General features: G+C 40.1%; 2 protein-coding genes across 3 annotated transcripts; both read right to left on the bottom strand.

Moving 5' to 3' along the window:
* Positions 1–1,649: 1,649 nt before the first annotated feature.
* LOC122757694 lies at positions 1,650–2,999 on the bottom strand. Its single transcript, XM_044010747.1, has 2 exons — positions 2,190–2,999; positions 1,650–2,133 (listed from the first exon to the last, which is right to left on the bottom strand). The coding sequence occupies exons 1-2, from the start codon at positions 2,480–2,482 to the stop codon at positions 2,082–2,084; spliced, it is 345 nt and encodes a 114-aa protein (XP_043866682.1). The 5' UTR covers positions 2,483–2,999; the 3' UTR covers positions 1,650–2,081.
* Positions 3,000–3,081: 82 nt separating this feature from the next.
* Positions 3,082–24,132, bottom strand: LOC26527251 (putative mediator of RNA polymerase II transcription subunit 12). Of its 2 annotated transcripts, none has more exons than XM_015163355.3 (4): positions 23,950–24,132; positions 6,630–6,942; positions 3,710–6,563; positions 3,082–3,600 (listed from the first exon to the last, which is right to left on the bottom strand). In XM_015163355.3, the coding sequence occupies exons 1-4, from the start codon at positions 23,950–23,952 to the stop codon at positions 3,408–3,410; spliced, it is 3,363 nt and encodes a 1,120-aa protein (XP_015018841.2). In that variant the 5' UTR covers positions 23,953–24,132; the 3' UTR covers positions 3,082–3,407. The 2 variants fall into 2 exon arrangements, with proteins under 2 accessions (XP_015018841.2, XP_015018842.2); XM_015163356.3 differs by lacking the exon at positions 23,950–24,132 and adding an exon at positions 20,191–20,485.
* Between the last annotated feature and the right edge of the window lie 162 nt (positions 24,133–24,294).

Genomic DNA, 24,294 nt, shown 5'->3' with positions numbered 1-24,294 from the left:
ACACCAGCAGGCGCTGCTGCGGCTGTTGCTGCGGCCGCTGCTGCTGCTGCTGCTGGTGCTGCTTTTGGCAATCACTGCAACAGTTCTGACTCATGGAGCTTACGGCGTCAAACGGATTTTTGCATTTTTTTTGTGTGTGCTTTGTTCCTTATTTTTGTTTTCGTTTTTTCATCATTTTTTTCTTTGCTGGTTTGGGGCTTTGGTCTTGGGCTCTGTAACCCAATTTTAAAACGAGTTGCAGTAAAAGCTCAGCGAAAAAAACGCATGCATGGGAAGCAGAATACGAAAATTACAGCGAAAGGCGTTGTAAGAAATCGAAAACAATTCAAACAACATATGTCAGTGTATGCGTGTGCGAGTGCGCATATGTGTGTGTGGGCGTGCGTGTGTGTACTCGCCGTGAGGAATGAACAGCAAGGCAAATGCAATTGAGTCACATTTTTCTTGAAGAGATCTTTAACCGTTATTAAATTACATGCATTCAATTCTGTGCTTTATTTTCGAGTAATTAATCAATGAAGCGTTGACTCAATCGATCCCTATACAAATTTATTGCTATTTTTAGTGCTCGCAAAACGCGTTGCCATAAAGAGCAAAGGAAATGCCCATTGAATGCGTAAACTTTGCCTAAAATAGACTTTAAAACAAAATCAATAGAAATCGACAAAAATTAGCTTAAGTAAATGTGATAATTTGTATGAAGCTTTGAGTTACTAATTAAGTTTTAAAAATAACCAAAAACCAGAGAAGTGCTATTTGAAGTTGAAATTTGTTGAAAAACTAGTTTTCACTAGAGTTTATCAGAAATTTGTTCGATGGAACTTAATTGAGAGAAGATATAAAAAACAAATATGTGTATCTAGATATATACCAAAGGTATTTATGCCATTCATTGTGATATTCATATAATTATAATATTTTTTATCACTATTATATCATGAAAATAACATTCAAAAATTTAGAGATGGATATAAATTTATATTCAAATCTATTTTATTTATGGTCAAAAGATTTAGAGATATAAAGAAGTAAATTTAGCTAGGCATTTTAGAATTTTTATTTCATTGGAATCATTTGAAGTCCTTGACTTTGGTATACAATTCTTCTTTAGGTCTTTGTTCCAAGTGTGAATTGAATTCTTTCGATTATTCAATAAAGACATAAAAAACATTATAACATTTTTTTTCCAGTCTTCAAAGTCTTTTTAGCTCATATATATATATTATTTATGAATTTATTTAAGACTTGCAATATTTTCGTTAAAAAACTGTACAAAGTAAAAACAAAAAGTATATATAATTGAAATGTTAAAATAAATGAACTCAAGGCTTCAGTCAAAAAACTGGGTTTCAGCTTGACGAAAACCAGGTTCTACAGCTAAAAATGTAAGCTTTAAGCCTTGGATTGTAAAACAAAGCCGAGATTGATTTATGGTATTCAGAATGTGTATGTGTATACACATTGATATAAATTAAGGTAAATAAACATGTTTTTAAATAATAAATGTACTAATAATGATATACTAAATACTAACAAATATATAAATACATTTAAAGTCTTTCAGGAATCTCCATTTTTACTTTATTTTTCGTTAACTATTTGGTTATAATAATTTTATTCCATATTCTTAATAATATTTTTCTGATTTTAATTTTTTAACTCACATATTTTCTGGAAATAATATATTATTTTCTGTTATTTGTCAGACTCAAGATGATTGAAAGATATATGAAACGCTGATTGCATAAGGGAGAAGACCTCAACAGCTCAAATTACGCTGTTTGCACTGCGCACACACACAGTATAAATATAAGTATGTATATCTGTCTGTACATATGTCTGTATGTACATAAGTATATGAGCACTTATATATGCGTATATGCGTGAGTGTGTGAGAGAGTGTGTGTGCATTTATGTTGTTGTCAACTCGATCCGGCAGCGACAACAACAAGCAATAGCCGGTTATGTTCGCTTTTGCTCGATGCTATAAACAAACAACGACAACAACAAAACAGGCCTCATTTATGCACTGCATTTTTTTTGCAGTTGTTGTTTGTTAGCCACGTTTTTAGCTATTGCATTTAGTTGGTGTTGTTATTGTTGTCTGGCCAAACAACTGTTGTTGCCGTGCAGCTAAAAATAAACGGCATAATTATAGACGTTGCCAGCGACTTGTTGCACTCACTTACGCAGTCCAACTTACACACACGCACACAGAAGCACACGCTCGCACAATTACACAGACCGCACTCTCCCGCTTCTCCAGCTTCGAACCGGCCAAGCAACTGCAAAAAAAGAGCTCGAAATATTCAAAGAGCTTAAGCGTTGAGAGCGCGTCTTCAAAGAGCGCGCGCTCATGCTGCTCATGGCATGGCTTTATGCGTGCTCTTCGCTGGCCTTTGGTCACGTCGTCCATAGCCAAAGGCAATCGGGGCAGCGCTGATAGGTCACGTATGCGCATTCGATTAGTGAGCGTTGCCATCTGGTCCTGTTATCACTGTGTGTGTGTGCGGTTAATCTGTGCTGCTGGCCAACCTTGGCCTAAATGTGTCTTGACCAGCATTTTGTATGACTCTTAGATTGAAGCTTAAGAAGTTGCTCGAATGCTGTGGAAATGCTTAACATAAATCAAAAGCTTGAGCTTAGCTAAGACAATAACCAAATGAGGGATGTGTTAAAATATATTTGAAACAAACTCAAATTTAGCTAAGACAAAACCCATTTTCATTAAAGTTCAGCTCAAACGTAACTAAGACAATAACCAAATGTGGAACTCTGTTAACTTTTAATTCACTAACTCAAGCACACATAATTGAATTGAATTGAAATTTTTGCTTCGATCAACTGTAGCTAAGACATAAACCTATTACGTAGCTGATCTAAACTGTTAAATACTATTTTAAGTACAACTCAAGCTTAGCATAAATTGTTATTTGTCTCTGCAGTCTGAAATTAGCTAAGACAACAACCAAACACAATGCTATGTTAAGTTGCTGTTGCCTTTTAAATTTAATTTACTTTAAATATTTAGTTTCCACACAATTGACTTTAATTAAATTTGTTTTTATTAATCACGTAAATTAACTTAAATTACGATAATCATCAAGAATATATTTACAACATTGAAATACTACGAAAAATAAAGGAATATACGCACTGCGAACGTTCAAACCCTTTGCATAAAATGTGGTTAAATTTTGCATTTTCTCTGTGAGTGTGTGTGTGTGTGTGTGTGTGTGGGTGTCACAATATAATGATGTATAGAATCTTTGTATCTAGTACAAGAATAGCTCGAGTATCTAAATGGCATAATGTCTCTCTGTGTGTGCGCATGTGTGGGTGTGTGTGCGTGTGTGTGAGTGTATGAGTGTGCATGGGTGTGTGTGTGTGTGTGTGTGCGTGTGCGTTTATCTGCGACGCAGCTGCATCATGGTCTCAATGGAACTCTGATCTAGCGTGGCAGCATGCTCCAGATCCTCACTGCTGGCATTCTCCTCGGCCACATTGACGAAGGTGCTGGATAGTTCGCCATTCAGTTTATTCACGCCGCCCGTGGCAATGTCGTACATAAAGATCTCCTGCTCCGCGCTCTCGCTGGCTCTGCATAAGAAGAGAGAGATAGAGAGAGAGAGAGAGAGAGAGAGAGAGAGAGAGAGAGGGGGAGTCGAGTTACACTCAATTATTCATAGTTTCATATTCATCTACTCACTTGGCCACCAGCAGCACCACCGACTGCAGCTCAATGTCTGTGCGCGCCTCCTTCTCCAGCCAGCGCTTGAAGTTGTCCTTGGTGGGCTTCTTGAGCAGCGTCCTGACCAGCTCGCCGCCCAGAAACTTGATCTCCTTGCTGTCCACAGTGCCGGCGCTGTTGCTGCCGCTGCTGCTGCTGCTGCTGCTTCTGGCCTCGCTGGTCTGTGGTTGCGCCTCCACTGGCGCCAGCACCACCACGCTCACGATCTTCTTGCCCAGCAGCTCCTCGCTGTCGGGTATGGGAAACTGTGCCCCGTTGATCTTCAGCGGCAGATAGCGATTGTACTGCTGCCGCTCGGCCAGCTCCACGGGCGTCACCACTGTGGCATCCTGCCGCACGTACTTGTCGCTCACGCTCTGCCCCTGGGCCGCATCGTAGCGCACCACCTTCACGTCCAGATTCTGTTTCTGGGGCAGCGAATTCACCTGCTTCACTCGATCGATTTGCTTCTCGCTCAGCGCCACTTTGTCGCCATTGGGCTTGACCACGGTGAGGACTTTATTGGTCTCGGCTATCTGAGCACCGCCTCCTGCTCCGTAGAAGTGCTGCAGATGCTCCGCCGGCAGATTCTCCAGGGCAATGTCCCCCTGCTTGTCGTAGTCCAGGATGGAGATGTCGGCGTTGTTCAGAATGCCGGAGGAGAGGAGTTGCTGGCGCAGATCGTCGGGCACCTCGTCGGGCAGCTGCAGCAGCGTCTGCGATGCCTTGCCATTGGGCGTGGCCGAGGGTGATGGCGAGGTGGGTGCAGCAACAGTTGCAGCTGCAGCGGCTCCTGCTGGTGTGACATAGGTCGATTGCTGTTGCTTTGGCTGCTGCTGCTGCACCTGTTGCTGTTGCTGCTGCACCTGTTGCTGTTGCTGCTGTTTCTCCTGTTGCTGTCGCTGCTGCAGCTCCTTGAACACATCCGAGTGGTAGGTGGAGACGCTGAAGGGTGAGTTGTCCACAGCTGCGCTGCTCGACTGCCTGGGCTGCTGCTGTGCGTAGCTGATGCTGTTGCTGTTGCTGGGCTGCGTCTGCGGATGCACCTGAATCACCTGCTCATGGTGCGAGGGATACTGATTGTAGCTGGCGTAGCTGGATGAGGGCGGCAGGGGCGGGACCACCATTACCTTCTGGCCATGCGTGGACTCGGCATAGATAGGGGTCGCTTCGCTGGCAAAGTTCAATTGCTGCTGTTGCTGTTGTTGCTGCTGCTGCTGCTGTTGCTGTTGCTGCTGTTGCTGCTGTTGCTGCTGCTGCTGCTGCTGCTGCTGCTGTTGCTGCTGTGTGGTGCTGGCTGTAATGTAGTGACCCGTCAGTGGCTGAGCTTGAGGCTGTGGCGCATTGGGTGCCAGATTGGGTGCGGGAATATCATGAATCACTTCATTACGATTGCTGCTGTAAGCGAATGACTGATGGGAAACATGTTGCTGCTGCTGCTGTTGCTGTTGCTGCTGGCTGACAATGGGATTCTGCACCGTCTCGGTGATGTGCTGCTCAAACTTGGGTATGGACTTTAACAGCTCCGTCTCCTTGGAGGGCTTTATGTCAAAATAGTTGAGCGCTGAGTACTTATGTTGCTGCTGCTGCTGTTGCTGCTGTGCATAGTAGTCGGTTGCTGGGGTGGGGGAGCGCACGGTGAACTGCGGCTGCTGCACAAATTGCGGCTGTCTAATGAATTGATAAGGTTGCGGCTTAGGCGTTTGATATTGTTGCTGCTGTTGTTGACGTTGCTGTTGCTGCTGCTGCTGCTGTTGCTGTTGTGGCAGCTGCAATGGCTTGACTTGCGGCGCTGGCGCTGGTGTGGGTCGGAATTTGATGGGCTGATATGGCGTTTGGCTGGCACGCGTTGGCAACTCTTGACTTTTTGGCGGTATTGTGGGAAAGAATGGCACCTGAACCTGTTTGTGTGGCGGCTTCTGATATTGCTGCTGCTGCTGCTGCTGCTGCTGCTGTGGCTGCGCTGTTTGATATTGCTGATTGTGATTGACATAGAACTGAGATTGCTGCACCAGCTTGTTGAAGATGGTCTGAGAGGATGTGGCAGGCAATTGCTGCTGTGTTATGCTGGGCCGTTGCTGTTGCTGCTGCTGCTGCTGCTTCTGATAGTAATGTTGCTGCTGGGATGACTGCTGCTGCTGCTGCTGCTGCTGCTTGGTGGGCAGCGCTGGTGGTGCTCTAAAATAGTTGCTGTTGTGCTGCGACGGCAGCTGCTGCTGCTGCTGGCTGCCAAAATGCAAATGTTGCTGCTGCTGCTGTTGATGTTGCTGATAGTTGTTGCTGCCGAAGAGCAGATTGGAAACGGGACCGCGCGCAAAGCTGCTCTCGCGTCCGTAGTCGGCGCGCGTGTTGGTCAGCGGCAGCGCCACCACCTGGCGCTGAATGCTCTCCGCGTCGTGCTCCTCCAGGATGTGGCCCGTCTGATGCTTGTTCTCGGCGCCGAAGGAGACGTGAATGCCGCTGTTGCTGTGGTACTTCTCCGAGTCGGGGTGGATGATGGTGCGCAGCGTGGTCGACTTGAGGGGCGGCAGGGGCGTCACCGGGTACTGAATGATCTCCTCTTCCTCCTCCTTCTCCTCGGCATCGTCGTCGTTGCTCAGCGAGGCGATGGGCGACTCCAGGTGCAGCTTGTTGTTCTGATCCTTCTTGTAGTTCACATAGAAGACGTGCACCTTCTCCTTCTTCTTCTTCTTCTTGGTGATAATAGGCTGCGGCGGCTCCGCGGCCAGCGTCTCATTGGCGTCCTTGATGATGATCTCGATGATGGGCTCCGGCGCCTCCAGATACTGCGGATACGGCGCATAGGCGCTGCTGTAGCTGCCCGGATATTGAGCTGCCAGACGAGAGGAAGAAGCTAATGAAACTGAAGTCATGTCAGGCAGTCCCCCCCGCTGCTTACCCAGCGCCTGCTGTCCATTGTAGTAGCCCGGATAATAGTTATCCACGTAGCCCGCCCGGCGGCTGGCCACCTCCGGATACAGGAAGCCCGCGTTGCCGAAGTCGTAGAGCGTGCGCTTGCCCCGATTCTCGCCGGGCAGCGACTTCAGGGATTTCGATTGGCGCGTCGTGCTGGTGGAACTGGTGGAGCTGTTGGAGCTGTTGGAGCTGGGCTTCTTGGTGGCAACGGTAGCTGGCTCGGGTTTCGTCTTGGCTTCACTCTTGGACTTTGAAGTGGTTGCTGCTGCGGCTGCTCCCACAGCAAACAGCGCCAACTGCAAAAGAAGCAGAAGAAGAAGAAGAAGAAAAAATCAGTTTAACGATTCCTAATTTGTTTATTTAAATTTTGAACTTTTTTATTTTGGCAACATATTTAATTAATTTTTTGTTGTGGCCTGCACAAGGTCGAGACCCCCAAAAAGATGCGAGCTGAAATAATTTAAAGATATGCGTATAACAAAAAAAAAAAAAAAAAAAATTAAATAAACACTTTTACCGCAAAAAACTACAAAATGTTGAACAAATTTTTGTTTTTATATTTCTTTTTTTTTTTTTTTTTTTTGTGAATACCCAAAACGAGGCAAATTAAAAAACAAACATCAACAGCAAATATCAAGATTCGCCCTCTATACCTCTCCCTCTCTCCCTCTCCCTCTCTCTCTTCCTCTCGGCTGTGTCAAAAATTAGCCGAACAAATTGTGAACGAGGAACGTGGCTTGAATCCGTCTTTGGCATTGGGTCAATGTCAAGTGGACAGCTCTTTCGGCCACAAAAGCCAATCCAGAGAGAGAGAGAGAGAGTGAAGGAGAGAGAGAGACAGAGATGAGGCGCTGCTGGACTAAGGGCAAATCTCATCAATCTTGGGCAGTTGAAGCTAAGCCCTCATCGAATCTATCTGTGTCACAGTCCGGCCTGAGTAATCGGCCTATTTGCCACACGTAGCCGTGAAAGTTGCGCTGAAGCGACGACTTGAATTTCAATTTCAACAGTCGCAATTTGCATTTCGACACTAAACGAGCAGCAATGCAGGTGACTCAACAAGCACACACAGGTAAACACGCACGAAAACCCACTTAGTAATTAAATGAAATCTGCATAATATTTATATGCGCTTTGTGGGAAAAGATATGAGTGTATATGAGTATGGGAAGGACATGGAGAAGTAAACAAAATCGGAGAAGTCAATTGTGCACCAGAAGCTGGAGACGATATTATGCATATAAGGGGCTGACATTTATTGAATTTGTTAACACTAGTATTATCATAATGATGATCAATTTCTGCATCATTATCACTCTCAAAATTATTATATTTACAATATTGATAGTCGATTTTTGTATGAGCATCATCATCATCCTCAATTTCTGTTTCATATTCTTGATCATTATCATTATCATATTATTCAAATTTGTATATTCACTGCAGTCGGCAGAGGACTTCCAAGAGCAGACCGATAGCTCCCGGAAGGCCAATGAGATTTATATGTGATAAGACAGATGGATAAACACTAACTCATTCCAAAGTTTCTGATGATAGATTACAAATTACAAAAGAAGTAACTACAAACACTTCTATTATAATAGATACATAATTAGATAGATGGATAGATAGATAGACAAAAAAATAGCTAGGTAGATGGATAGAAGAACCAAACTCGCAGAAAATATCATTCAATCAGAGGCTGCAATGGGGCACTAATTGCTTCAGATGTTGAGAAAATAAGACTACCAACCTATGAGGAAGCATTTGATGCTGAGTATATTTGATTCGAAATATGTAAACATTTACAATATAAAGTAATATTTATAAATATATATTTTTTTATTATTTTTTATTATTATTATTTTTTTTATCTACACTCCAGTTTATTATACAATAAATTAATTCTCTTAAAGCTAAACTAAACAGTTCAGTTTTGACATGTGGTTTACAGTGCATGTCAGTTACCTTTGACAGGCCATTAATCTAGCTTACGATGGTCTAGGGGCCAGAGGTCTTAGAGCTTCTTTTACAGTTTCATATCTTCTTCTGACAAAATTTATATATTGTATATACATATTGGGGGGTGGGCAAATTGGAGAAAAAGATAACTAGAAATTTTATAGAGCTAAAGCTCCAAAATGAGATCAAATCTGATTATACAGATATAGACAGTGCGAGAAGAGAGAGGGAAAGAGAGAGAAAAGTAAGTGTGTGAGAGAGGGAGAGAAAAGGGAGAGAGTGAGTGACTGAGAGACGAAGAGAAAGAGAGAGAGGTACAGAGAGAGAGAGAAACAGCCACGGGGATATTAATATAAATGAGAATTACAAGAGGGAAGCAAAGTAAAAGAAATATTAAATAGAGAGGGAGAGGGAGAGGGAGAGAGAGAGAGAGAGAGAGAGATAGTAAACGAGAGATCATGTTCAGTTCGAAGAGAGTCAGAGCCAGTGCTAAAAACAATAGAAAGAGTTCGACAACACGAGCGAGTGGTAAGTACTTGAAAGAAAGCAATGCGTGAGCTGCTCTATAACACCTACAACTCGCACTCGTCCACTCGGCTCACATACATAATAATAACACACAATAGATCATAACACGAGCGAACCAGGCATTGTCTCTCGGCCCGGCTGCAGCAACGCCCACGCCCCAGGCCAGGGCAGGCCCGACCGGGTTTGTCAGTTAGTTGGGCAGGCTGCCAAATGCAGCTGAAAACTGGAAGTGAAATTATTTTATAGATAGCCGCCGAAGTGCCCCCACTCCCCGCCCATTCCCCACTGCCACGTTGTCGTCTGGCATTTGACATTTGGCATTGCCAACAAATAAAATTTTGCTTTACTTTCCCAAAAAATAACAGCAGCAACAGCAACAGAAGAAGAAGAAGAAAATAATAATTTCTAGCAAAGTTTTTTCTTTGTTTTTATTGACTGCAAATGTCGGAGCATTGTGGGCGCTGACATTTGATTTATTATAATTGAGTAATAATCGCGGGCTCAAAGTGAAACTCACAGAGACAAAAGCTGAGCCTGTGGACCAAGTGGCGTATGTGCAATGCGAGCTACAAAGATCAAGCTGAACATGTATATGTATGTGTATATGTATATCTCTGTGGAGATAATGATTATGGCATCGTTGTCACAACTTTGAAGCTGTCAAAACAGTTCGTCAGATGTCCAAAACGGAAGCTGTGCGAAGACTTTTGACAGCACTTGCGGCAAATGCTATTGTTTTTTCTCGTCATAACCGTTGTTATTGTTGTTGATTACTGCTGCCGTTGTTGTTGTTGTTGTTGTTGTTGCTGTTGTCGACTTAGTAACGGCACTGCAGCAATTGCTGACACAGATTTTGGCAGACGACGCGGCGTCGCTTCACATTGCTTTTAATTGCACTCATAAAGATCACAGACAACAACATTAACGGCCCATATATCACATGGCATAGATATCTATATAATATATTATTAATAATAAAAAGAGTCTCTGCTCTTACAGCATCCTATGCTAATTAAGTCACTGGGGTCACGATTTCCAACTATGCAACAGAAAGAGAGAGAAAAGGTATGGGAACAAAGCGAGATAAATATTTGGAAGGAAATTTATATTTGCCAATTGATCGAATGAGCGGGATTTGCATAATGAACTGACCTATGCCTGGTGCCAATACCGATGCTTAGCTCGGTAGCCAAACTAAATAGATTTATGAACACATGAGACAGACAGACAGACGGACAGACAGAGAAACAGATTATAAGCCCAGACTGAGGCGGAGGCTGAGGCTGGGGCTGGGGCTGAGCTCAGACAATGAGCCAACTGTCAAGACGCATAAATAAAGCAAAAGCTGCCAAGAGTTGGGGTTTTGTTTTTGGCCAAAGCCAAAGAAACTGGCGCATAACCAAAAAGAAAGATGCTAACAATGGGTGAAAGTTAACACCAGACAGCAGCAGCAGCAACAACAACAACAACAACAGCACTACACACACTTATATGGCTAGCACACACGCACAACGCTAACAAAATTGTTTACAAGCTAATAAATTTGCTTGCCAACAACAACAGCAACAACAACAACAACAGCAACAATGAAGATTCGCAGCAAATCATTATGTAATTTCTAGTCAGAAACAAATAACTAGTTAGTTAGAGCGGGAGGGAGTCAAAGCAACAGCTAACGAATCGATTGTGTAATGCAAGTCGAAGTTAACTTATGGCCAAAAACACAAAAAGAGTTAACAGTTAAAGCCTGGCCAAATTATACAGCGGTAGCTGCTTCACAGCCTCACAGCTTTGCGAGTCTTAACAGCTTGTGGCATGTGGCAGCTGGCAAATTGTTGCTATGCAGTGAAATCTAGACAGCAACTGTTGCTGCTGCTGCCGTTGCTGCTGCTGCTGCTGCTGCAATTGCTGCTGCAATTGCCAATTGGCAAAGTGCAAACTGCATTAGTTAGCATATCAACAGCGTAAACTGATGACAAATGCCCGACATCTTGTTTCTCATGTCGCCTTTTGCCGAGCAACAATTAGCAGCAACAACAACGGCAACGATAGCAACTGTTGCCGCTGTCACAGTTATGCCGATTAGCTGTGCAACGCCCCGCCGCGATTGCTGCTGCGTCATTCAGCTGCATGTTAATAACTCGCATTCGGCCCAAAACAATCATGCACTTGATGATGCTGCTGCTGCAGTTGTTGTTGTTGCTGCTGTTGTTGTTGCTGCTGTTGTTGCTGATGAGCAGTTATGATATGTGCCACATGATCTGCCATTGTTTGTCATGCGAACGGCTTTGTGCTTTGTGCCACCAACTGAAAGTCAACGGCGGTGAGAACCCAAAGACCCAGAACGACACACACACACACACAAAAATACAACAGCAACAACAACAACACCAACAACAGTTGTTGCAGTTAGCCAAATGTCTGTCACAGTCAATTATATGCAGGTGAATGGCTAGGCCAACAAAACTAGAAAGGCATCCCAGGCAAAAACTTCATTTTGCAAGAGCGTCAGAAATTAGACGCTTCAAAAAGCTATATTTGAAGCGAGTCTTTGAGCAATGGCTGTTTGCTCAAGTTAATGCTGGAAGTCACAGGTGAGCCCTAAGATAATACCTCACCTCACCTTAATATACCTTTCAATTATGAATGCATTCGCACGCATGCCAAGTCTAACATGCACTTTAACTTGCATGTTAGCGGAAGCTATGCAATGCTTACGGTCTACATACATACAGAATTTGTTTATTCCCATGTTAAACTTAACATATAGTTTAGCAACTGACTTACTGACTTACTGACTGTACTTCAGCTAGAACTCGACTTAATGTAGGCACTGTAGGCCAAATTGTAGTACATGCAATTCAGCTCTTAACTTCCTATGTGAAATATAAATCACGTTTTACTTATTGTCCAGTTTAGCAGCTACTTTGCAATGCAAGTTTGCTTTAACCAACTAATAACTTTCAAATTCTAATAGAGTATTTGCTTTTATATTTTATTTCATATACATCTTAACATTCATTTTACATTTTATTTCATACGGTGCGTATGACATGTAGTTTAATATTCGACTTAGCATGCACGCTAACTAACATGTAATTTAACATGGGATTTATTTTTTAGCTTAAAGATAAATTATTAAAAAATATAAAATAAAACTGGTAAATGACATAAAAGTTTAGTTGCATGTTTTTCAACTTTTCTTGACTGCATATAGTAGCTATAGTATAGATATAGACACACCGCCATATAGATATTCACCTATCAAATCTCTTTTTTTTTCAAGCAATAAAATAATTAAGGAGTTCCCCTGTAATATACTTTAATTTATATAAATATAGTAAAAAAAAAAAAAAAAAAATAAAATAAAATAAAAAATACACTCAAATTAGTTTGGCTCTGCCCTTAATGACTCCGAGCATTTAACATATTCTATCGAAATTACAGTTCATTATGAGGAAAACCCCCATGAATTATACGAGTGATAGGTCAAACTATGTTAAAAAGTCAAAGATCAGATTTATTTAGCTTAATAACTAAGCATAATTATAGACTAAGGAATAACGCTAATCTGAAATGATCTACATGCAGCTCAATCTGAAATTAAGCAAGCTAATTGATGCTTATGTTGATTAAGAATAAACGATTTTGACGACCCCCAGAGCACAAGAAAATAAAAACAGTTTTGTGCCCTCGATCTGCTGGCGTTAACAAAAGCGCACTAATGGACTTCATTAGGAGCAGCGCTTGAGATAACAGATGCAGCGAGCATATAATTAAATTTAAAAAACTATCAATTTTATTGTGAACACCCAAAAAAAAAAAAAAAAAAAAAAACAAGTCAGGCCAGTCAACTCCCACAGACCACAAAAAAGATGCGAGTGAGCTTGTGACCTCGGGCAGGTGTTATAGAAATTGCATATTTCCAAGGTGTTTCAGCTGAACAATAAAAAACGATAGGAAAGCAAAAACATAGCCGAAACAAGTTAATGCAGTGTCACATTCGACACTATGTCGTCCCCAATCGATAAATAATAAATGCTTTGGCAGCCATAAAAAAAAAAAAAATTCCATGATAAATAATAATAATAAAACCCCAGCGGATGCGACTCATGTTTATTGAGACAAAATATAATCCTTATAATTAAAGATCAGCAGAGCGCGTTATGCAACCAAATGTGGACCAGGCTGGCGCATGGCAAAGGAAATGAGTGTATGTGTGTGTGTGTGTGTGTGTGTGTGAGGCGTGCAAAATATATGCTTTGCGAAAACTGAAAAACGAAAGACTTAAGCGACAAACTTGGCGTGCGAGTCGGCCGCATCTAATAGCCGTAAAAATACGTAAAACATAAATCGTTTGTCTTTTCACTGTTGTTTGTGTTTTTTAGAAGCTGCCTCAGCCTGGCACCCAAAACAAAAACGGAAGTAAGCGACGCTCCAAGCGGCAAAATTTAGACCACTATAAACACTTGGCGAACAGACAACAACAACAACAACAACAACAGCAACAACGACCGCGACGACAACAACTGAAGCAGCTGAGAAATAACTGAAGCAGCTGCCAACAATACCAACAACAACAACAACAACAGCAAGAGAAACAAACAAAAGACAGAAATGAAAAAAAATTATGAATTATTAAACGAAATGAAAAATGAAAGTGTTTTTTTTTTTTCTGCCTCTCTGTCAGTCAAAACGAATGATGAGGCTGCTTCGGCGGCTGCTGATGTGCCGGACGCCCGCCGGAATCTACCTCAACGTGACATGAATTGGGCACAGATACAGATACAGAAACAGAAACAGAAAAAAAGCAACAGCAACAGCTACAGAGCTAGGCACAGACTCAGCTGAGAAAGCGAACTTCAAGTCCAAGTTGAGCTGGCCAACAATAACAACAACAACAACAGCAACAAGTTGGCCCTTGGCCAGGCATGGGCAGGTGAAGATGCCTCGCTCTTAATCTCAAAGCTCAATCGCATTTGCAGTCACAGTCACAGTCACAGTCCCGGTTTCAATCTCATATGCATAATAAACCAAAGAAGATGACGCTGCAGTCACCAACCGCAGCAGCATCACCAACAGCAGCAGCAGCAGCAGCAGCATCTCTTTTATCTCATTTATAAGAAAATAAAATAAAATGGAAACAAATCGACTCCTCACGATTTGTGGCGAGTTGTAAAAGTTGTTCAACCAGTCAAAGAATGTCATTGAAAATAATTTCAATACAATTTTCAACAAATGCAAATGAGTTGTTTTACAGGTATTTACAAGGCAGCGAAACACAGATGACGATAGAAAGATCTACAGAAATGTGTCAACATTTTGATGGATCTAACGACTACCTGGGCGTATTGTATTACAATTACCGAGTAAATGTAGTGGCGCTGTGTCGAATGGACTGCGATGATGTTGCATGTGACTGTGTGTGTGGGCGAATGAGGAAGATCTGTCTTCAAGTTCTGTGTACAAATTACATCTAAATTGTATTTAAGAAACCAGTACAAATATTATAAATAATGGAGAAAGTGAGTGTAAGACCAGTACTAGAGATATCCAAGTGTGGGTACTAGTCAATTTATATAAGTTAAGAAAACTCAGCGGAAGTAAAAGAACTTTTTAAGTAAAGAAGTCAAGGTATAAGTAAAAGATATCAGTGTGAATATATATGTCAGATTTTATATATGCATCTATAAATAAGTATAAGTTTAAGCATACGATGCAGGCATGAAGTGAAAGTATAAGTCAATTAATATAAATCATTGAGTATGACTAAAGAAAAGTAAGTATAAGTCAAATAGTATAAGCAAAGGAAAATAAGAATAAGTCAAATAGTCTAACTTATGGAGGCTAAGTATAAGTAATAAAGGGGTAAGTAAAGGCAATGAAAAGTATAACTAATTATAGTATTTATCAAGCAACAGTTTAAGTAAATTAATGTGTAGGCATAATAGTATAGAGTATAAGTAAAATTAAATATATATATTTACAAGTACAGCATAAGTAGATTGAGTCATTCAATGTAAGTATAAGTACTTATATATAAAGAGATGTCAGTATAAGTCAAGTAGTAAAACTAAACAAAGGCGATTATAAGTAATGGAAAATCATTCAAAGTCAAGTAGCATGTGAGAAAAGAGGTGAGTATAAGTTTAGTAGGGCAAGCAAAGAAGAGGAATTATAAGTAAAGAAGCTTAAGTATAAATAAAGGAACTCAAAAGCAAACAAATAAAAGTAAGTACAATAAAAGAGAATTGAAAATATGGACAGTAAAATAAACACAAGTCAAGTAGCACTAATAAAAGAAAGAAATCGTACGTATAAGAATCAATAAGTAAACAGATTTAAGTATAAGTAAAAAGAGGTAAAGAAGAATAAAGAACGATCAGCATTAAGGCCAGAGAAATTTGATTGGTTTTAATTAAGCTCACAAAGGGGTTGCTGAAGTGCCCCTTATAGCTTTCATAAACTTAAAAAAAAAGAGAGAGGTTTTTATTATTTTACAGAATATATGATAGTCAGATAGTAGAACGATCATACAGTCAAACATTACAAAATAACTGACAGTCGTATTTGCAGCAAAAGGGTTAAAGATACTGAAAAGTTATTAAGGCAAGAGAAACCCAACTGGTCCTTATTATTTTAGAGAGTATCTGACAGGTGGAGTATAGTTACAGAAAAGTTAGAAAGGATCTGACAGTCATACAATACAGTTAGCTCGTGTTAATTTCCAACGAATATCATAATCTCTCTAAATGGTATTTCAAAGAAAACATTAAATGAATTAGAATTAAATGTGTTGCAGGGTATTTATAAGTCCAGCATTCTTAAATCAACATCACTTGAAATTCCATAAACTGTTTAAATTTTCTGCAGCTATTTAAAGCCAACTCTATCAATTACTTCTATATAGATTTGACTTCCATTTATGGTCAAGCATTTCACAGCTGTCAATCAAGCTTTACAGGGTGTCTCTGCAATAAATTAGCCCAGCTTGCGCCACTCTTATTGTCTTTTGTTAGCTATCCAGCACGCTTGAACACACACACATACGCAAGCACACATAACGCAAGTAATTGACACCTTTCGTTGTAACGCCCTGTGTCGCCCTTTCCCCCTCTATATGCCCATCTCCATCTCTTTCTCTAACTGTTACCTCAGGCCCAGGCATTGGGCAAGTTTGTCACCAGCTGCAGTTGCAATTGCAGTTTGGTTTTTGCATATTTGTCCATAGCAAATTACTAAGTAAATTGAAATGCAATTGAACGAAATGTTGAAATGCAGCAGAGGAGAGGCAGACAGGTAGACAGGTGGCAGCAACAGGTAGGCAGGTTATGCAAAAATCAACAACAATAATAATAATCAGAAAGCAAAAAGCAAAACTCATAACAAATTAAGTGACCAGCGATGCCGTGTTGCACATGTGGCACAAGTTGACAATTACAAACACACACACACACACAAACATACAGAGAGAGAAAGAGAGAGGGTGGAATTTCTGAGTGTGGCAACGAAAGACTTAGGCAACGAACTCTAATTAATAATCAAGCACCGACTTTTTAATTAGCTAAATCGGTAAACTGACAGATCCTAGGCCCAGTTGACGAGCTAAACGATGAGCAAGGTCGTTGCATAAAATACATAAAAATCATATAAATAAAAGCCACAAGAAGATGATGAAGAAGAAGAAGAGGCAGCAGCAGCAGCAGCAGCAGCAGCTGAAGAGCAACACGCATGCGCATAAATTAAAGTCAAGTGAGAGTGAGAGTCCGAGTCAAAGCCGGAACCGGCAACAGACAGAAACTCGAATCTGTAGCCATATCTGGAGTCTGTAGTCCGCTGTCTGTAGTCCGCTGTTTGTGGTATTTGCATTTGACCAAAAAGCGCTCAGCCGATTGCATAAGTTGTGCAGTCGGCAGTAAAACATATGCTAAAGAGCTTCGACTAATTAAAAATGGGGTAGCTCTGTATATGCGGCTCACAAATTGGACTTGAAGCCAATCGAGCCATTCGGCTTCATTAATATGCCAAAAGCAGAAGCTGCACCAGAAGTCGAGCGTTGAGCAAGCTTTTAATTAAAAGTCGGACTCTAAGATGTTCACAATGATTTGGCTATTGCTGATCATCATGATGATGACGAAGATGATGATGATGATGCTGCTACATCTGCTGCTGTTCAACAGTTAGCTAAGCCAAAACGCTTGCAGCTGTAATTGCAGGCCAAAACTCACGAAAATTGTTTGTGGCCAAAACCAAAACCAAAGCCAAAAAAAAAAAAAAACCGCATTCCAATTTTGATGTGTTTACTCATCCTCCATCCGTCCAGCCGTCCATCCGTCCAGCCGTCCAGCCGTTGGCTGTGAGATTCATATTTCGTGTGTCGCCATTCACTTGATTGGCTAGAAAAACCTGTAACTCTCGGCCAGTTGCCAACTCGTCTGCCGCACGAAGTTTCCTTTTCCTTGCAGACGCATCTTTTGGCCAAAATATATATACAGCGTATATAAATAATTGCAAGTGAAAGGCAGGGCTAACAGGCGAAGCTATATACATATATCTTTATATATAAATCTTTATACATAAATCTGTATATGTGTATCTGCATCTGAACTTGTCACATTGCTTGGCTTGGCTTTCAGTTCGGGCCAAAAAGAAACAAAGTTTTATTTTTGGTTTTCTTCTTCAAAAATAAAACCAATCAACTTTCTACACTCCAAATTCACATACAAATTGTTGGTTTGCATGCGTGCAGCATATTAAAAAAATGACGCTGCCTATTCAACAAGCACATACATACGCACAGGTATACAAATGTAACAGGTGCTGAAGTGCTTCGGTGTGCGTGATCAGCCCTGGGGCCAAGTGCGGCTGCTGCTGTTGCTGCTGTCGAAAAGCAGGCCATTTGGCCAATTCTACTTGGGCAATGACAATCAGCTTATTGTTGCTTAGCCCAGGCGATGGGTAGAGGGGGGAGGGGGAGTGGGGGGACAGCGCTGTTATTTGCTTGGCCAACTAGCAATTAGCCATGAAACGCATTTGGCTCACATGTGTGTACACAACACTTTCTGGGTCGCGCGTCTGCCAAAACGAAATTGGCATAAAAAAAAAGAAAAAAAAAAGAAAAAAAATGAAAAACAAAACTGAAATAAAATCGAACATTACAAATCTTTTGTAAAGGTTACAAATGCGCGCTGCCATGAACCAAATGGCCATTAATGATGGCCTATTGATTTTTGCTGGCTTGAGCACCCAGTCGCAAATTGAAAGGTGACTGCAGCATCTGCAGCGAAAGGAGGGCACACGCTGATTGTTTTTGTGATTTTTGTTTATGTTGATGTTTTTGTTGCATGCTGCTGTCTGTTATTGTTGCACTTCAAAAACAGTAAAGATGAAGCTGCAACGCACACACACACACACACACACACACACACACACATTCTGTTTGGCAATCGGCGGATCGGTCATTATTTGCATTAGATGGCGCGGCATTGCGCATACGCCGCATTGGCCGCGCTGACAATGCACAAATGTGCGCGATGCTCGCGATTACACAAGATCTTTTGGGCCCGATTGCAGTCTAGTCACTAACTAGTTGCATGCAACATAAAGCAATCAAAAAACACAGCACATATAGTCGCAGCCGTAACAAGTGCCAAGTTGAAGACTCCTGCACTTCACACTGAGCTGGCACCTGCTTCTGCTGCTGCCACAATTGTTCAGGCAGCCGGAAGACACTTTACAGCTGAGTTGTTGCTGCTGCTGCTGCTGCTGCTGCTTAGCTCTTGCTTATTTACAGTTGTTGCTCGTCGCTGGTTGCTTGCTGCCTGTTGCTCATCACATTTGTGACATAATTTATCAATGTCAATGGAAAAATGCAAACAGCTGGCCGAGTTCAGGCGGGTCAAGCGTTGACATCTGCCCACAGCTAACTGATAAGTGGACTTTACTTATGCAACAGCCCGCTCAGCTGGCCAGCAAACACAACAAAAGTAAAAGTGCTGTAGGCGGGCATGCCTGACTAGCCGTCGAGCTGTTGTTGCTGATATAAATCTATAATCTAGCTTCGCTTGAGATAAACGAATTTAATTTAGCATAAAATGCGTTATATATAAAAATTGTTTGTATTTTTTAACACATCTATTTGGATTTTGTTTAATAAAAACTTTTTCTTTAGTCCAAGCTGTTTCCTTTATCAGACTATGTATATTTGTTCCTCATATTTATTTATTTATTTTTTTTTTTTATTAATCGAGCAAATCAGTGCATATCCTGCGCTTCCTCCATTGCACTTTATATATCCCTCCTATATCCTTACTCAGAAATTCCAATTATCTCAGAAGAGAATACAACAAATACAACATCTAAGATTACAGCTTGGAACAAATTCGAGTTTTTTTCATCCTATAAAAATAAATATAATAGGCATTCTGAAAGCAAAAAATATTCCTAAGCTATGGATACTATTAATGTATATATGCCTATCTCTTAAACTCTTTAACTAATGCCAAAACAAGATTTTGAGTATATGAGACACGGAAAATATATATAATACAGGGGAGTCCCGATAGTTCCAAACGGCAAGAGGATCAAATTTTTGTTGATTTACACAGAAATTCAAATTATCAAGAATTATCAAGAATACATTTTTTCGATTTATCGCAAGTTTCGATTAGCGGGGTACAAATTATAGAGATTCGAGTGTATATAGACTATCCAGTCTAAAACTTTAAAAAAGTTTTTAAAGATAATAAAGACATAAGAGAAGTTAGTGCTAAAAATCTTTATATTCTTGATATGTACATATATTAAAAAACAAAAATATCTAAATCCAATTAAAAATCTAAATGCTTTAATAAAACTATGTACTATGCTAACCAGAAAGAGAGAGAGAGAGAGAGAGAGAGAGAGAGACTAAGCCAAACCCAAGAATAAATCAACTTCATAAAGTTTAAATCCTAAATATATGCATATGATAACAGATTGTTCCTGCCACACACACATACAGTCAGCATACCCCATATATAATATACCCTCAACAATGGGTATTCGATACTCACCAGCAATGGCAAATGTTGCAAGCGCATCTTGCAGGATAAACGTTCAAGTCAGCTAATCCGCTAAGCAGCACTTGTTGTATAATGCTGGCTGCTTGTTAAGTAATTACACTACACTAACTACACTGCACAGCATAGGCCACGTTTGTGTATATTTATATATAAATATATTTATATATATGTGTGTATGTATATGTATTTCGATACGTTATCCTGGCACACTTGTCGCGCCGCACATGCAAAAAACCCGCAAAATACCAACAACAAATTGTGCAGAGCGCAACGCGTCCAAACTGAAACGCGGCCGTAATATAACTGAAACTTGATGCCAAGCTGAGCTTGGCCAAGTCAACAGAAACAGACAGAGCGAGAGAGAGCGAGCGATCGAACGAGTGACAAAGAGAGTGAATGAATGAAGAAGACTTCACCACGAGGTGAATTGCAGAGCTGCTGCTGCTGCTGCTTCTGCTGCTGCTGCTGCGACGTCTGCAAAACTGTGGACTTGAGCATTCTCAATCAATTCAGATTGAAAGTGAATCTGAATACACATACACAGAGCAGCAGTCACACTCACACACACACACACACTGGCATTACATCGCATTTGGCTAAGAGCAGAAAAGTACTTAATCATGCTCGCAATTACGTCCATGCGCAGAGCAAATGTTTAGAGAGTAGAGCCAGAAAAGTGGCAAATATTTATAAAAAATGAAGAAATGTGTGGCAGACAAAAAAAAAAAAAAAAAAAAAAAACGAAAAAGAGATCAAAGATCACAAATGCGCGAATAATGAGCGGTTATCGAAAGGCGATTTGTCTTATTGTGGATCAGAAAAGCATAAGCATTTCAGTTCGCAGTTGGCAAATGAGCGGCAAATAGCAAAAAAATAAATAATAATAAACAATAGTAAATAGCAAGTAGTAAAAGAAACATAAATAAAAGCCACTCATAATGGCAGCTCATATGGAGAGGGCTGATTGATTTTGCAAATTATCTTGCCTTAAATATGTATGTATATGACTTGCCTAATGATCAATTATTATTGTCATTATTTGGCTAATTAGTCAAGAAAATAATAATTAATATTATTCAAAAAAGTTTTTGTTGCTTTGATAAACTACGTCTCATCAAAGCTGCAGTCCTGACTTTTTTATGATTCCCCATACATACACATAACACATACATGTATATACATATTTATTCATTTTATTTCTATTTTGTTACTTTCATAAAATTGGCTTTCAAACCTCAAGACACACAAATCATTTACGCCCATTTTTTATAGGAAATAGACAGATATAATTGATACATCTTCCCCGTTTCCGTTGCTCTTGTCGGAGTATAATTGCTAAGCAGGAAGAGATAGATGTTGATTGCTCTATATAAATATCATCTCAAGTTAGCTTATATAAGACATAATCCCAAATATAAATATCACTGATATTTATTTACCTTTACTTCTCATTTGCCAAAAATTAAATGAGATCAACAATGCAAATTTTTGCAATAAAATTTTTAAATAAAGACATAAATTTCAAACTGAGTGTCTATCAATTTTTGCTTACGAGCTTTATGGCTTAATATGGATCAGTCTTGGATGGCACTGAATTGATATAGAATATAAATTTATTTTGTTTTTTATTATTTATTTTTCAAGAGTTTTATTTTGTACAATTTTTTTCGATTTCTGTTTTATTTTCACACATTTTCATTTATTATCAGATCTTATAAGAAATGTCATACAATATCTGCCATTGATGCGTGTGCGAAATAAATTAAAGAATCCAAGTTCAAATCATCTATAAAACAGAATTTCATCCCAGGAAATCTCATGCACACATAAGCATAATCATCACAGCTTAAAGTACAGCCCGGAACCTGTTCAATGCCCTCGCAGAAACAAGAGAGCTCTAACTAGCAAAGCGATTATCCTTTATTGTAACCCTCACACATTGAACATATTAACATATATCGTATATATCGTACTCTTATCTAGATCCTACAAAAGGCCAATGGGGTGCAGCGGCAAATCTCAGTCAAAGCAATCTCATAAATTGAATCACAAATGCGAGCCGCCAAGGTGTTCGACTGTATGCAAAAAAAAAAAAAAAAAAAAAAAAAACTAAGCCACTCTTCGGCTTCTTTTAAAGTGTGGGTCACAGTTGTTGCATAATTTGTCGCAATTAAATGTTAGCTGGCGGACAGACAAGTGAGGCTCATTACACACCTTCATAAATATCAAGCATACGCAGCGTGCGACAATTGTCAAGATTAGCGATGCATGCAAATGCCAAGCAGATGAGCGGAATGGCGCCCCCATCTGACTGTCTGATTGTACGATTGTCTCTCTGTCTTTGTCTCTGTCTCCGTCTCTGTCTCTGCATGTGTCTGGGTGACTGACTGACGCTCAGTGACCATGGCCAGGTAATTTTGCAGCCGCCAAAAATCAATGACCGACCGGTTTTGCATAGGCTTTCAGTGTCTCTTCACTTGGCGCTGTCCATGTCGCACTAACGTAACAACTTTCGCTGAAACGTCATTCACAACAACAACAACAACAGCAACAACAACAACAATAACAACAATGAAAACTACAACTGCAAATGGCAAAAGGCAGCAGATAAAGCCAAACGATGGCATCAACAAAAGCAAAAGCCATAGCCAAAGCCAAAAGGCAAAGCCAATGATGAAGCAGAAGAAATTTCGATTTCAGTGTCGCCTTTTGCCTTGTTTGGCTATTAACGCAAGTCTAGACCAGTTTGTGCCAGCAGCAAAACAGAAAAACAAAAACAAAAAATCGAATAAAAAACGGAGCAGGAGCAATAGCAATAGCAACAGCAACATCTCAGCTCCATTTGTAGCTAACAAATTTTTGTCAGACTTTCGAGTGGCTGCTGCCGCTGCTTTGGCTGCTGCTGCTGGAAGAGACTCATTTGAATAATTGAAAACCACTTGCACTGCAATTAAGAGCATAAAATGAAATGTTTGATTTGCTACACGTTTCAAAGTCATTCAAAATTGACTGCACTCGCTTCAATTGCCGGAAATTTTCGCTCCATCTTCAACGGCGCATCACTAAAATAACAAACGAGAAACCCAGCCTAACAGTCAAATGATTTTGGAGCAGACATGCTACACAACACACACAGTCACACACACACACATACATGCTCTGCACACACCGGAAATTGTTAAACACATGCCATGTGAGCATGAGAGCTACGGAGACTCGTCGAAAAGTCGACAGAAAGAAAACCCAAATCCCCAATTTGAGCACACGGCCACGCCCCTCTTTCAAAGGCAACGCGACAACATTCTCAGCCCCAGCATATTTGATGTATTTATTTTTATGTGCGACTTGGCCAAAAAATTCACTTTCATGCAGCCATCACGCAAATCGTCAGCATAGAGAGTCTGACTGAGATTGTCTATATGTATGTATGTATATATATATATAAATCTGAAATTGGATTTTAATTTACACGGGTCAAAGAAGCGGGATTAGCTGATGAAAGATAGAAAGAAATTCGTCTCAGTAGGGTCTTAGACAACTTTTGAATAGTTAAAGCGTAGAAATCCAATCAAATTGATTTTGTTTAATGAAATATTTTTTTCTATATATGTATAAGCCCTTCTACATATTGCTACTATATTATAATCCAACAATAATATTTTTTAATAAGCTTAAAAAAAAACTTTCAATCAAATTTTGTTAGTCAGTTACTACAAAATAAAATCTGATAGTAGAAGTCTTAGAACTTACCATCGATTGTTTAGCAGTCGTAAAATAAAACTATCCAATGTGATTTGCATATCTTAGAGAATTGTATGGATTTGATTGACGATTTTGTCTAAGATATCTCATATAATAGAAAACCATTTCATGCTTAATTTCTCTATCTCCCTCTCTCTCTATCTCTCTTTCTGCGCATTTCTATAGTCCGATGTGCCTATAAAAAAGAAGGTGATATCGTATTATTATGTGATTCCAATTATCTTGGAACAATATGCAAGTCTTATAAGGAAGAAAACCAAATCAATAAGAATATACAAAATCAGGCCAAAGAGAAACAATTGTTCAAATAGGTAAACATATAGATAAGGCTAC

The sequence above is a fragment of the Drosophila mojavensis genome, unplaced genomic scaffold (genome assembly GCF_018153725.1).
Source record: "Drosophila mojavensis isolate 15081-1352.22 unplaced genomic scaffold, ASM1815372v1 contig_80, whole genome shotgun sequence".
Classification (NCBI taxonomy): Eukaryota; Metazoa; Arthropoda; class Insecta; order Diptera; family Drosophilidae; genus Drosophila; species Drosophila mojavensis.
This window is presented reverse-complemented; position numbering and strand designations above follow the sequence as displayed.

What these genes read in the sequence shown, in the direction of transcription:
- LOC122757694 (XM_044010747.1), bottom strand. Translation starts at nt 2,482, where the DNA reads ATGGCAACGCTCACTAATCGAATGCGCATACGTGACCTATCAGCGCTG. An exon ending in GTGTGTGTAAGTTGGACTGC is followed by an intron (nt 2,134 to 2,189) that starts GTAAGTGAGTGC and finishes GTTTATTTTTAG; the next exon opens with CTGCACGGCAACAACAGTTG.
- LOC26527251 (XM_015163356.3), bottom strand. Translation starts at nt 20,217, where the DNA reads ATGCGCTTGCAACATTTGCCATTGCTG. An exon ending in TGCAACATTTGCCATTGCTG is followed by an intron (nt 6,943 to 20,190) that starts GTGAGTATCGAA and finishes CTTCTTTTGCAG; the next exon opens with TTGGCGCTGTTTGCTGTGGG. An exon ending in GTGGTGCTGCTGGTGGCCAA is followed by an intron (nt 3,601 to 3,709) that starts GTGAGTAGATGA and finishes CTTCTTATGCAG; the next exon opens with AGCCAGCGAGAGCGCGGAGC.